Source organism: Maylandia zebra, linkage group LG7 (genome assembly GCF_041146795.1).
Source record: "Maylandia zebra isolate NMK-2024a linkage group LG7, Mzebra_GT3a, whole genome shotgun sequence".
Taxonomy (NCBI): domain Eukaryota; kingdom Metazoa; phylum Chordata; class Actinopteri; order Cichliformes; family Cichlidae; genus Maylandia; species Maylandia zebra.
The window spans coordinates 31483515-31499055 of NC_135173.1; the positions used below are offsets into that span (position 1 = coordinate 31483515).

At 41.1% G+C, this 15541-nt stretch overlaps 1 protein-coding gene across 1 annotated transcript; it reads right to left on the reverse strand.

The window, feature by feature from the left end:
- Nucleotides 1-1479: 1479 nt before the first annotated feature.
- Nucleotides 1480-14044, reverse strand: wdr36 (WD repeat domain 36). The gene is made up of 22 exons (XM_014409693.3): nt 13725-14044; nt 12893-12920; nt 12700-12800; nt 12256-12373; nt 12031-12163; nt 11547-11601; nt 11321-11453; nt 11054-11229; nt 5711-5831; nt 5492-5557; nt 5124-5213; nt 4900-5042; nt 4696-4813; nt 4015-4180; nt 3805-3913; nt 3644-3723; nt 3448-3555; nt 3094-3325; nt 2514-2633; nt 2322-2403; nt 1776-1963; nt 1480-1678 (listed from the first exon to the last, which is right to left on the reverse strand). Exons 1-22 carry the CDS (start codon nt 13869-13871, stop codon nt 1529-1531), a joined length of 2664 nt encoding a protein of 887 aa, XP_014265179.2. The 5' UTR covers nt 13872-14044; the 3' UTR covers nt 1480-1528.
- Nucleotides 14045-15541: the final 1497 nt, after the last annotated feature.

Consider the following 15541-nt stretch of genomic DNA (forward strand, 5'->3'; position numbering starts at 1 on the left):
AGAACATCCCTCAGTCCCAGAACAATAATGGCATTTACACAGAAAAGGACTGAACGAGCTCTTAATGTAGAATGTTTTCACTCTCGCATACAAATATTGGTGGGTAGAACTGCTTCTCAAATGTGTGTAAATATGTCCTTGATAATACAGACACATGCTCTGTTTGTACACGGTGGAGACTCAAAGGGGTTTATTCATCCACTGTTCCTGACACTACTATGAAAAGGTTTCCTTCTTTACCTGAAAACACATTTTGTTTAAAGAAACTGTACTTCACGTGTGAAAGTGTCGGGTGTCAGTGGTGCCTGTCATGTATGCGTGATGGTAAATGTGCGCATGAACGGGAATCATTTAAAAAAAACAACATGCTTATCAGAAGGAGCAAAAGCTAGACAAGAAGAGCAGGTGTCACATCCTTGGCCACTTCCACTTCTCGGGTGGAGCAACTGAGGTTCAAAGTCTCTGCAGCCTCAATCAGAGATGCTCAAATCCTAAATTCTGACATAAGCAGCTTCTATTCTCCCTTTATTGCACATTACTTTTCTCAGTTTATATATATAACTTATTGGAAGTTACATGTCACTTTTTAATGCAGAGGTACAATACACAAAAAGTGCAGATTGTGTAAATATGTAAAAATTTTATGTCCTGTTCTGTATGTATATGTGTTTGGGTTTTTTTGCTGCTGTTACAACCAAATTTCCCCCTGTGGGACAATTAAAGGTTTATGTTTTCGGGCGATCGTGGCTCAAGAGTTGGCAGTTTATCTTGTAATTGGAAGGTTGCCGGTTCGAGCCCCGGCTCCAACAGTCTCAGTCGTTGTGTCCTTGGGCAAGACACTTGACCCGTTGCCTACTGGTGGTGGTCAGAGGGCCCGGTGGCGCCAGTGTCCAGCAGCCTCGCCTCTGTCAGTGCGCCCGAGGGCAGCTGTGGCTACAATGTAGCTTGCCATCACCAGTGTGTGAATGGGTGGATGACTGGATGTGTAAAACGCTTTGGGGTCCTTAGGGACTAAGTAAAGCGCTATACAAATACAGGCCATTTACCATTTTTATTTTATTCTATTATTACATACTATTTGCAATAGGAGATGATACCATCCCATAATCCACAGAAATGTTCATGAGACAGACTCAGATCACAAAGATGTTCATTAATGGTGTTTTTTATTTCCTGAAAGGCTGATGAACCCACAACTGAACTCTGAATGTCACGCTTATAAAAACTGCTCAAACATCTCAGTAAAAACATTTGAGTGAAGTAAAGTATGCATTTTGTAGTCCAATTTCTGGATATTGTAGTTTTTATAAGGCAGACATCCACTGTGTAGTTCAAACACCAAACCTCTCATTTATTCTCCTTTAGATTGAGATGTTGCCATTGAGATCATGCATTAGGAAAGTGATGAAGAAAAGCACATCAGCACTGAAATCTTTCATTAAGAAGATTCATTGAATGGTTGAAATAAAAACACAGAAGAAGAATCCAAAACAAATTTATTAGAATACAAAAAGTGTATGTATGTGTGTCACAGCAGGGCACTCTTTGCGTATGAAAGCAGACATAACGATTGGTCAAATGATGCTTGTAGCTCCGCCCAACCTTTCTCCAACCGGGACAAGAGGTGGTTCAAAGCTTCCATGGCGGTGGCGTCCTGTGATAAAGAGCGAAGATGGAGCTAAAAAAAACAAAACAAAAAAAGTTAGCAGGAAATCGTGAAGAGACTTCCACAATAAAAGATGGCACAGTTGACGAGTGTGTTCTGATTGGCTAACCTTTAGGAAGAGCGCCAGGTAAGCGTGGGCTAGGTCAAAGTCCCGCCCACTGGCCAACATGCTGTCAATCATCTGAATGAACACTAGCAGGAGCTCTCTGGCTCCACCCCCCTCTGGAGCCAGAGAGTTGAGCTCAACAGAGAGCGCTGCTGGCCCACAATCCTTCAGGAGACGCAGCGGCTGATCAACTGCAGAGAGAGTATTGATCTCTGATCAGAACTCAGGTTTGTGTTTCAAACTTTGATGAAAACCATCTATTTATACTCTGATAAAATACAAAAGTATAATGTTACGGACAATATCAGATATGGACTAAAAACCACAAAAACGTCTTAATCAATCACTGGATAATTGATTCAGTTGCTGTTATTTCAGACTCTCCTCAGGTATAAAAAAATTAAGCTGTTTTCTTTCTTTATCGTTAATTTTGTTTTTCTGTCAGCTCAGTAATCAGCTTTTATTTTGAAATTCCGATTAAATACCAGCTTTAGATTTTAGTATTAAAAAATAAAAGCATGAAGGTGAGCCAATCCTGTCCCAACTCACATGATCCCGTGGTCAGAGCTGACTCCAGAGTGCAGATGAACTCTGACCTCTGAGAGAGCACGCCCCAGTTCAGCACCTTAGACTGAGACACAGGAAACACGACTTTATTTACACATGATTAAAGTGCACATCCTCAGTTTGGACTAAAACATACTCGGGTCCCGATGTGAGCGGGTCCCAGGCATATGTTACCTGTGTTTCGTGCTCGGTTTGTGTTTGCGTCGCAAATCGAGGCGTGAGTCCGGGAACTGTCGGCAGGAAGAAGGGAGCAGCAGCTGGAGCAGCAGGGGCCGCCACGGGTTTATTCCTTTTCTACAAACACCAAATCACACAGGTGAGAGGTTGTTACATGATCAGTACTCAATCCTTAGAGACCATCAGCTGATTTGTGATCATGTAAAGAATTAATCTGTTCATGAGCTGACTCATCACACTCCCAGGTGAAGCTGGTATGTGGAAGAATCAACAGTATGTGCTGCAGGGAGGTTTTAAAAAGAAGCAGACTGAACATGAAAAAAACAAAACATAAATATTTGATTTAATAAATACAAAGATGGGACTGGGAATCAATCACAGTCAGGTTTGTTCCTTTTTCACAGGATTATGATGTTGTTTTTATTTTTGGCAACAACCCAAGTGAAAAAGTGATCATTTCACTTCACGTTTTAACTGCTATCACTGGTTCTTATATTTTGTCCTCCCCACTAAAATGATTTTGAAATCAAGGACCACAGCTGCTCACAGTGTTCCTAATAAAGTGACAGTTCCTCACCTTGATTTCATCGAGGTGCAGCAGACTCTTCCACCGAGACTCTGGCAGCAGAGACAAAGTTACAAGCTCCGCCCCCAGTTGTTCAGCTGACTGATAGACATCCTCCTCCTCCTCAGAATTCACCTCCTGTTCTGTCTCCTCCACCGTGACGCCCGGTAAAGTCTCCACAACTGGTTGGTAGTCAGCTGGGAGGGGGCGGAGCCCCACAGGCCCACACAGGCTCTTATTGGTCCTAAAGGAGGACAACTGCACTGTGACTGGCTGATAATGGACTTTCATATGACCAATTGTGAATAAGAAAAAAAGCCCCTGATTGGTTGCTGTAGCAAAGGCTGCATTGTGATTAGTTCATACCAGAGGTAGAGGCCCAGACTGTCAACGTGAGTTGTTGCGAGGAAGTCACCTGTCGGGGACAAGGACACACTCACTGGCGCCGTGGCAACCAGGAAACAGTCGACTAGACTGAGGATAGAAGAAAATGATGGATCTGATGATCAGCTAATGTCTCTGATTAGTTGTCCCAGTCACTCATTAAAATTTTCAGTCTTACCTTCCAGAGGGGAGGTCCCAGGCACGGATGGTACAGTCCATTGCCACAGTAACCAGCCATCGGCCATCAGGGCTGAATGTCTGAGGAATAAAAACATTTAGCTTCCTGTTAGCATACTGTGTGACGTAGTGTATGTATGCTAACACCTTCATCCAACCCACCATGTCGTTGATGTTGCCGTGGTGACCTGCAAATTTCCTAACGACTCTTCTGGTTTCTATGTCGACAACCACCAAAGTGAAGTCATCCAGTGCTAATGCTAGCATCCCACTAACAGAGAAACAGAGTGAGCAGTGTTAGGGAATGCTAATTGTTAGCATTCACTGCCGCTAATCATGCAGTTTATTAGCATCATGCTAGCTCCTAGCTACCTTTCCCTGTGTAGCTTCATGCTAGCCGGCGCAGCATTTAGTTTCATCTCTTCTTCCAGCTTCTTCGATTTGAAGCGCCAGAATTTCAGCAGCCAATCAGAGCCTGTGGTAAGGGTCAGCTGGTTCAGGGTATCCGTGGCGATGCCTCGCACCACACCATTGTGAGCTGGAGGAGCAAGACACAGGGGTTAACCTGTTACTACAGGAATTTCTGAGCTTCCTGCTCGAAAATGACACCCAAGTTCACATTTTAATCCAGAAAATCATTAATCAACATATAAACATCTTCTGTGCAAAGATTTATGCTTCTGAAGCCAAAAAGTGCAAAATGACAGCACTATTCAGGCGTTGTGCAATTATTGACGAGGTCTCTGAGAGCTAACAAGCCATTGTTTACAGTGTTACATGAAGTGGGGTTGGTTTGGGGCTCCATTGTTTGTGCTTAGTGGACTTTTTAGCAAATACGCAACTGCTCTTTTAATCATCGCTTGTTTTCGCTGTGTTTGGTAGTTGTAGAAATGATTTATATGAGCATTTAGCTGAGATTCTAAGATTTCTGTGTATACATGTTCATATTTGCATAAAAGGCTCGATAGCATGACAGATTAAACTGCAGTTACCGGGGGCTTTGGGTTAATAAAATGAGACAGTGCTGCAATCACAGGAAAAAGGTGAACACACCTTTCTCATCGTCACCGTAGCAACCCCGATGCAGTCCGGACTGCAGGTTGTAGACGTCCACGCGGCCACAAGATGACCCAATTACAACAAAGTTACCACAGGAAGTGATGTCAACAGCCTGGGAGCAGAAACAGGAAGTCATGTGACCCTCAGAGCCATCCAGGAGAGGAGCTTAGAGAAACACAGGTTTAAAGATGCTATTACCGTAGCAATGGCACCCCTCCGTGAGCCTGGTGGTTGCAGATGGTGCGCTCCCATCGTGCACCTCTGGTAGTTCCATGTGGTTGTTGCTAGGCGATCACGATGACATGCGACGATGCCGTCCCAGTCTGACTGACGAGTGACAGCTGTGAACAGAAAAAGGACAGTGTCAGCTTTAATGGAACGTTTTCTGTATGGACTTCTGCACAGCTTGTCATAGTGCTCACAGGAGGAGAACGCTGTGATGGCAGGAAGTCGCAGTTCCTCATACGTCAGTCCTTTCTTCTTCTTCTTTTCCTTTTTTTTGTTAACAGAGCCTAAAAGAAATAAATATAAACCATACTCAATTAAAAAAAAGAAGATTTTTATTAAAGCAGCAGCATTTAGTGTCCAACATGAAACTGCAGTGGGTGAAGTCAGGAGGATGTTCTTAGCCAATAAAGGAAATAGGTCGAACAGTAAGAGTTCAGTTTTCTGTGTCATAATTTTTGTGTTATTGTTATCGAGAGGCTGCCGACAGACACACTGAGTCTGAGAAAGCGACTCTAAAATGTCATATTTTTTGAACAGAGTCTGATGGGAGGGCTGAGCTTACCATGACCCAGGTTCTTGTTGAAGCGCTCGTGGACGGTGGAGAAAGACTGCAGTGTCCCATCCTGACCTGCAGGGCGGGCAAAAGCAACACAAAACATAAATATAAAGAAGTTAAAAAAATATCAGAAAATATAAACAGCGGGTTCAAAACAGGAGGACACAGAAAAAATAAAAATGGCACAATAAATAAAGAAATATGTATACTATCATCTGATCTTACCTGCACTTAGGATGTTTTTTCCGTCATTGCCATGGTGATGAATGGTGGTGGGCGGGGCGCTGTGTCCCTGACGGATCCTCAACAGTCTGGCTCCGCCTCCTTCCTGATCAAAAATCCACACCTGAGGGGGGAAAAGGTTTTCTACTGTTTTATATTTTGTTGTAATTATTTAATTGAGAATGTTGCTTTTCATTATTTTCTTTATAATATAAGTTATTTTTTATATTTTCCTCAATGTCTGACTTTTGTTGGGAGTTTTTTTTTTTTGCTTTGTTTTTATTATTACTGCAGTTCTTGTTTATACTTCTTTTTTTGTTTATTGATCTCTGGTTTTAACCCTCTGGTCAAGATGCAGTGACTCAGAGTCTCAGTTTCAGCTTGTGTCGAATGCACAGACTTCAAACTATATACCAGTTTTTAAATCATGTTGATAGGCCACATAAAACTAGAGTTATCATAAAAAATAAAAGCAATGTTTTTTTCAAACAGTGGTGTTTACAGCGGGAAGAAATGGTAAAAACAGTGTTTTCTATGGACAGCGTTAGCAAACACTCTCCGCTTGGGAGTAAAAAAAGAAAAAAACACCCCTTCCCTGTCTATTGGTGTTAAAGTTTACCATGTCAACCAATCAAAAAAATTCTATGGCAACATGTGACATTTGGTTGTTTAGGAAGAGGGGGAAGTTTTAGGAGCGACACCGGTGAGAGAGAGAGAGAGCGAAAGAAAGAGAGAGAGCGAGTTTTGATACGTGAGAGATTTGTGACATTTAGCGTGTTTGGAGGCTGTAGTTAGTGTGTAGTGTAGTCATTGTTTTGTTTTTTGTGTCAGTTATACTGCTCAATGTCACAGTTGGTGCAAAAAAGCCACCAAAGGCAGAATGTATTGTTAACTCTGTCTCCAGCTAAAAAACAGGAGGGCTGATCCACCTCCTGCTGTCAGACCTGCAGGGTTTATGCCTGTGGTGTTCTCCTCGGTCTTATAGTGGACAGAAACTATCTTTTGGAGTAAACAATTTGTGTCCCTTCTTATTTGATGCAAAACACCTGATTGTTCCTTAAATAGTTTTAAATGGTTATTTAAAAACAAACAAACAAACAAACAAACAAAAAAAAAAAAAACACCTGAGGCCTTGGCTGCATTTTTAGTTAAATAGTACTATATAACTTTGTTGTTTGCAAAACTTGTGCAATGTACAGTTTGTATTTGCATTTCAAGTTAAACATGTTTGTGGCTTTTACAGTAAAAATTATAACTTTTTTCTACTCGGATTTTATGTTTTTTGTCTCAATTTAGATCAACTGTGTTAATACAGTATGTCAAAATGAAAAAATAACTCTACAATCTGATACCAAACAAGGCAAGATGAACAGTTTTTAAAGGTGAAATATGGAGAGAAAATGAAAAGTAGCCAAAATTGGCCAATTATACCCTGGACCCCAGAGGGTTATTCATCGTAGTCTCTGATTTTAGTTAGATTTAGTTATTATTTAGTTATATGTAGTTAATTTTAAAAGTTGTATTTTTGTTGTTTTTAAATGGAATCACTTTATTCAGGGTTCATGCGCCTTTTTCAGGATCAAATTCAAGCACTTTTTAAGCACTTTCAACTAGGGCTGCTCAATCGAATTTTAATCTAAATTACGATCTGGGCTTTCAACGATCATTAAAAGTGACTGAGCCGATTATTAGCCCCTCCCTCGTGCTTTACTCTCGCGCTGCTCCGTGTGGCAAATCGAGTGCACCTCTCTGCGTTTCGAACACGTGTCACAACAATTAAGAGGACCCGAGGGAAGCTCGGAAAGCTAAGCAGAAGTTATTTGGAGAGGAGAGTGACTGCCGCTGGTTGAAAAGAGAGGTAAAAAAACTTCAGTGGTGTGGAAACATTATGGGTTCGCGGAGTCAGACGTGGATCAAGTAGACACAGTGTGTAAACTTTGCTGCGGTGTCGTAGCTGCACCACAGAGCAACACTGCAAAGTTCACAAAACATAGATGTTTACATTTTTCATTTATGTTTTATATTGCAAACATTTGCACTGTTATCAGTATTTGCACACTATTTTATATTATTTTTTGACAATCTTTGAAGCCATTATTCAATACATTGTTATTGTTAAATAAATATCATCAAATAATCGAGATCTCAATTTCAGTGAAAATAATCGTGATTATCATTTTTGCCATAATCGAGCAGCCCTACTTTCAACGTCCCTTTTCAAGCTTTTTAAGCACATCCCCCCACCCCCCGTAAAAACCCCCCCAAAAAAACAAAAAACAAAAAAACAACTCGCATCACCTCAGTAAGACCATGTGAAAATTAAAACAAATCAGGGTGAACTTAAACACCTTTGTTCACCTTTTGTTAAGAGATAGTAAAAAAGCACCACACAAAAATACTGCAAAAGGAAACGGTCGCCTTATACACATAGTGTATAAACTCAAAATGCACATTTCACTTAAAAATTAAGATGTGAAAATGTGAACGAATCAGCTTGTTTGAGATGTTCTTCTCCTGTTGAAAAACCCCCCAAAAAGAAATAAATAAGTCTTCTCATCAGATATTGATGCTTCTTTCCTGTGTGACAGAAAATAGGAGACAGATGTTTGTTTGTTTTTTTAAGTTAATTCCCAATAAAACTGTTTTATTGCTAACTACATTGCTGTCTGTATTAATGCTGAAGTCCTAAATGATCATGAATCATGATCATGATGAATTTGTGCTAATAACATCATGTACAGTCAGACAGGCATGGAGAACAGCACTGACTGGGAGGCTTTGAACAAACATAGTTCAATTCAACATATCAGACTTTAAGAATGCACAAGCATCTACTTAAAATCTATTTAATTTATCATCCATGATATTATTTTGTACAATTCCAATGTATTTTGTATCTCCCTTAAATAAACAGGCAGCCTTAAAGTATGAAATATTCATATACAAAAACACATAAATGTGTGTACTGTCTCAGGGGCTGATAGTGTCCCACAGGCCTCAGTGTGAGCTTGCAGACATTTATAATGTTTAAGTAGTTTAATGTGTCGGTGCTGACGATAAACAAATTTTGAATGAAAGCCGGGGGAACTTTGGTAGCACAGAAACAAGTGGCTATTCTTTGTGACCATATGGATCGGTCCCTCATATTACCATTATTTCACCCAAAGGCACCAAGTTAATACTCAAAAAAGCTGCAGCAATACACACAAATATAAACAGTACTTGGTGACAACTTTGCTTTTAGCCTTTAACCCTCTGGGGTCTATTGGCCGTTTCTGACTACTTTTGATTTGGCCTCTATATTTCACCTTTAAAAACTGTTTATCCTGCCAATCTGTTATTTATTCATTTTGACATAATGTGTCAGCACAATTTATCTAAATTCAGACATAATTTAAAATACGAGTAGAAAGTGATATTTTTGACTGTAAAAACCACAGGCATGTTTAAGGAATCATTTTCATAACTTGTAATGCAAATTGAAATTGTACATTTTTTAAAAATATGCACAAGTTTTGCAAACAATGTCATATGGTACTATTTACCTAAAAACGCAGCCAAGGCTCAGACGTTATTCATATAACCATTATAACTATTTACAGAACACTCAGGTGCTCTGCATCAAATAAGAAGGCACACAAATTATTTATGCAACTCCAAAAAATAGCGTGTGTCACTATAACACAGATGAGAACAGCACAGGGCAAACCTGCAGGTCTGACAGCAGGTGTGTCACTCAGCGTTTACACTGCAATCTGCCTTTGGTGGCTTTAAGGCAGCAACTGTGACGTTCACTAGTAGAACTGACACACAAAACAAAACAACAACTACACACTAACTACACAAGACAACACACTAACTTGAGACTCCAAACACGGAAAACGTCACAAATCTCTCACGTATCAAAACTCTCTCTCTCTTTTTTGCTCACTCGTGCTCTCTCACTTCCCCCTCTTCCCAAGCAACCAGATGCCACATGTTGCCATATCATTTTTTGATTGGTCGACATGGTACATTTTTCCACCAATAGGGAAGAAGTGTTTTTTCTTTTTTCACTCACGAGCAAAGCGTGTTTGCTAGCACTCTCCATAGAAAACGCCGTTTATACCGTTTCCTCCCAGAGTAAACGCCACTGTTTTATTCAAAACACATCGGTTTTACGTGGCCTATCAACACAGTTTAAACACTGGTATATAGTTTGAAGTCCGCATGTTCGACCCAAGTTGAAATGGAGACTCTGGGTCCGTCGACCCCAGAGGGTTGATCAGAAAGCCTTAAGTTAGCTAGTTATGCATCGGGCTAATGTTTAAAGCTTTCACTTGAGTAAATTAACACTGCTAACTAACGTTAGCTAAGTTCACAGCATATTCCATAATAGCGCTGCCATACTGCATCACACTCAGTTCATTTCAATCATTTCTCCAGTGAGTTTGATAGCAAAATAATAATCATAATTTTAAAAAATGGGGCGACCGTGGCTCAGGGGGCTGGGAATCGCATCTGTAACCGGAAGGTCGCCGGTTCGATCCCCGTGCTCTCTGTCCTGGTCGTTGTGTCCTTGGGCAAGACACTTTACCCTACTTGCCTACTGGTGTTGGCCAGAGGGGCCGATGGCGCGATATGGCAGCCTCGCTTCTGTCAGTCTGCCCCAGGCTGTGGCTACAACTGTAGCTGCCTCCACCAGTGTGTGAATGTGAGAGTGAATGAATAGTGGTATTGTAAAGCGCTTTGGGTGCCTAGAAAAGCGCTATATAAACCCAATCCATTATTATTATTATTATTATCATTAAAATAGCGTGTGTAACGTACGCATACTGGAAAATTATTTACTAGAACTCACCTATCATGCGACTGTCGTTTTCCATCAAACACTCATTAAAACAGCAACCTGCAGGTATGTTAGCGCACTCATCCTCGACTGACCGAGGGAGGGGCGGGGTCACACGTTGAAACAGATGCAAGGCAGCCCAGGCGGAGAAATTTTGCTTTTACATTTTGCGACTCATTTTATTTCTCTATCTAATAAGAAAACTATTCAATCAGATAGTTGTTTGTGGTGAATGAAATACAGTTACACTTTCAAGCACTTTTAAGCACCACATCTGAAATGCAAGCATTTTCAAGGATTTCAAGCACCCGTACAAACCCTGTTTATTCTTGTAGTTTCATATTCTATTTTGTTTTTACACTTTTAGCTGTTTTAATTTTATTTGCTGTCGTGGTTTTTGTTGTTTGTTAGTGGGATTGTGTTTTTTAAATTTTTCTTTAATATTTAAAAATAAAGTTAAACATTAGAAAGTTATCAAAGGGTTTTCATAAATCTCTCTCGCTTGTTTTGTTTTTTACCTTGATGGCGTTGTCGGCGCCGTTGGTAACCAATATCGGCTCTCCTTGCAGGAACGTTGCCCCGGCGATGGACGTTCTGTGGGCGTGTCTGTGCTGAGTGACGAGCTGGTGACGTTCTAAATCCCAGAATGCAATGTGGCCCTGAGGACTGCCGGACGCCACAATGGGAGGGCCGTCTGAGAGACAGAGGTAAAGATACGGTGAATACGTGAAGAGAGACGGAGCCAATGGCAGCGAGCGCCACGGGCATGACATCATCACGTGTACCTGTTCTGAAAGAGAGCGATGTGATTGGTCCCCAGTCCTGTGTGAAGCTCATCAATGTCTCGTCCAGTCGGATGTTGTGAATAATGATGCGACCTGTTGCGGTGCCAACACCAACCACATCCACCGCAGGACTCTGGAAAGTTAAGTGTTCATTTACAAATCTTTCAAAGTAAAAGAATCAGGTGTGTATTTACTTCCAACAATAAAAGTCTGTGAAGTTCCTGACCTGCTGCAGAACTGTGACTCCTGCTGACCAGCCAGCAAACGTGAAGAGCAGCTTACTGAGGATCAAACAACTTTATTAACACCTCATCACTTTAACATTAACACTGACGCAGGAATATGGATACACATGTAGCTTACAGTATTAACATCAACAATTTAAATATTTATTTAAAACACATGTACGTGTGTCACTTTTTATAAAAGAATAAAAAACGTTTAAGATTTTAAAATAATTTATTTTTGACAGCATGCTGCAGCAGAAGATACTTTTGTAAGAGACTAAGGCCCACAAGCTGAGACAGTCGAGGCTCCTTTGAACATGCTGATGGTAGTTGTGTCATTGTTGTGTCATTGGTGTTTGTATGCACGTTTTACACAGCGACCATCACAGAGACATGGAAGGAAACCTAAAATCAGACAGACTCTCGGGGCATTTCTGAATGTGTGTTTCTGTCAGTGTTCAGAGTCGAGCGCTACACCCTTACCTGGTCTTGATGTTCCAGAGCTGCAGTGCACCCTGGGAGCTCCCCAGGAGCACCTTGTTCAGGTAGGTGCTCGGGTGCATCATGGCCGATACGTCAAAGGTTGATGGGTCAAAGTGCAGCCGCAGGTACACCTCTGAGAGGCAGAGAGAGTGAGGCATGATGGGTAAGAGCACATGTATGCTACAGCAGGTGAGTGCAGGGCAAGCCACACCACTTCAGACTCACCCCCACTCTGGACATCCCACACGATGACATCACCGCCGCTGTCAGCAGAGATCAGCTGATCACCCAGAGGCAGCAGCAGGCGCACTTCCTGTTCATGACCGTTGTAATGCATCACCACCTGTACGGAGAGCAAACTACTGGTTCATTTTTATTTTCTGCTCGTTTTTATTATTTTATTTTATTATTTAATTTAAATTTATCTGACCATAAAGAAAAAAATTATTCAAATAGAAATAAAACAGATTTTTTAATTAGTTATTTAAATAACATTTAATATTTTGTTTTCTAATTTGAATTTCAGAAAAGCAAAAGCACCAAATATTATAAAGATTTTTATTGTTTTTATGTTTGAAAATTAAATAATTTGTTTAACTAAAAAAAAGTAGTCAGAATTTAAAATTAAGAAAAAAAAAAGATGATAATGTTTGGTTACAGTTTTGGTACCTCTTTGTTCCTGGCAAAGGCGCTGATGAGCCGTCCGGTGGCGGCGAACACCAACATCCTGTCGGCTGCCAAACAGGTGATTTCATCTGGTAGGCTGTTACCTGGACAACAACATCACAATTTCATTACAGTACATCACAACAGAGCAGCCAATCAGAGAGAAATAAAATAAAATAAAAATCTAAGTACTCACTGACAGCAACGATCCCCAACCTGTTCACCTGCAGGAGACCAATACAGATCATCAATAATCAACAGATATCAGCCACAGCATTCAGGTTATTTTCAGAGTAACAGGCGCTCAGGATGGACTCCACACAGGAAACTGATCAGAAATCCGCAAATTAAACAATACTCCTGATGGTATCAATAAAACCTTCATCGCTGATCCTCTTTGTATGTCTCAGTCATAACAAGATTATCATATCACTGAAGGATAACTCTTTACAAACTACCCTGATTAAACCTGGGTCTTAAAATGTGTTCAGGCTGCAGGTGCACTTTAAAAAACCTACCAGCAATCCACCAATCAGAGCATAGATCAGTAATGAGTATAAACAGAGGGAGCTCAGACGCTCAGATGAGGATCAACATCTTCTGATGAACATGGTTATGAAGCTCATTTAATACCAAGCTGGTTTCTTGAACATGCCAGTGCATTCACGGCACTCTAGTAAGCTCCAGAGTCACCAGATCTTAATCCCTCTCAGCACCTTTGGGACGTGCTGAGACATCTGTATCATGGATGCAGCTGACAGATCTGCAGCAGCTGAGTGATGACATCATGTCAACATGGACCAAAATATTTTAAAGCCCAAAGGAGGCCCAACCCGGTACCAGCAAAGTGCCCCTAATAAAGTGGGCGGTGAGTGGACATAACGTCATAACCTAAAGTAAAGCCACCGTAACCCCGTGTGTGTTTATAAGCGGTTATAAAGTCTCGGCCTTTCCCCGTCCTGCAGGCGGTCTTAGTCAGGTTTACACTGAGTGTGAGACTGTGTGTGAGCACGTGCGGCTGTTCTTACGTTGAACGTGTGGAAGCTCCGGCCGACCGCCGTCACCACATAGGACTCCCGGTGCTTCAAGTGGTACCGGAGCGCGTGCGGCACGTGGTTGGAATAAAGTCCCAGGACCCGGAAACCGGAGAACAAAGAGCTGCCGCCGGCCGGCATGTCCGCTCACCGGAGAACAGCACACCTAAGAGAGCACCGAACAGACAGGGAGACACAGGTAAACAGCACGCACCGCGAGGAGCCGCAGAGAAAACACACACGAAGGAGCCACGAGGAATCAAGTCCGGCAGGAAACACATCCCGCCGGCTCAGCAAGGTTCCGCTTCGGCTCAGTGCCGCCACCTGCTGGACGGAAACAGGACAGAACCGTGAGCGCAGAGTCGGAACAGGATGAGAAATAAAACTTTGCAATATTCTGCCTGGTTTTCCTGGTTTTATGCCGAAGGAGCTCGAACTGTGAAGGAGCTTCAGATTTAAACAATACAGAAAAGAGTTCTCTGCATAATGTGATGATCTTACATTAGAGCTGAGACGCATTAGAAACTGAACTGGTTTCATTTTTGAGTTATATCTAATCTAGATGTATACTCATTTCTCCTGAGTGAAGTCAGTTCATATTAAAATGTAGCATTTAATTAAAGACATTTAATTTATTCTTTGAAATAATCTGATTGATATTTTTTCTCTGTGTGAGGCAGGTTTTATTCTGGGTCCATTTTGGAGGTGACATCAGTGTTTCAACCATGTTTGCTTTCATCCTTCCACTTTGTGTCACTTATCCAGGTTACCAGGACAACATAAACCAAATGAATCAACTTAATCATTAATTGGTAGAAAACAGACAAAAGACCTTTAACCTGGGAACTATAATTTTTACACGTGTGGTGTGTGTCATTGACATGAAGAAAATAAAAGTCACATTTGACCTCTGATCTGGAGGTCAAAATTACAATAATAATATGTTGAGCTATTCAGACTGCCTGATAAGAGCTTGCTGGCATATGAAAGTATAACTGATGACTTTTATTATGACTTTGTTATTTACATTAGAGTAACAGGTTATAACTATTTAAATAGATAACAGTTTGAACACATGAGCCAGCACAGGTCCCATTCATAAGTTACAACACTGATCAAACAAGACTTAATGCTTTAATACTAAATTTGATAAATTTATCTGCATTAGCAGGGTTTTAAGTTGGCTGTAATACTTGATCCAGTTGTCTTGGTTAACTATAGACTGATCTCCAAATTTCTTAGTGCACTGCCAGCACCCGAACCCTAAAAAACAGAATCAACCTGGCTTGAGGGACACAGGCAGAAATCAAACAGGATCAAGAAGCTCTGAAGGAACATGGGGAACAATCAACCTACAGGACCTGAAGCTAAGTTCTACAAAGATACAAAAATATTTGAGTATGCAGATCTGAGTTAACGTTATGGAGTTACCTGGTGCACTAAGCGTGAGGAGAACTGTCACAAGCCATGCAAAAAGGCAAAGAAACCTAGGGACTGTGAGAAAATCAAAAGTGGAAAATGCACAATTTGTCTCAACAAGTCTTCTGCAGATGCTCGTGTGTAAGACAGCCAGTTCACCCTACAAGTTCAGAAGACAATAAAACATGTGAAGAAGTTTGAGAAGAATAAATCAGAACGGAGAAAGAGAAGGTTGAGACACTGGAGGAGATGAGGAGCAGAGTGGGTGAAGGGAGCAGAGCAGCTTTGAGATACAGGTTTGATAAATACCAGGAGCTGGTAAACAGTTTAATACATGATGACATCATTATTGTCTAATGATGTAAGAAGGAGACTGTGAGCAGACAGAGAAA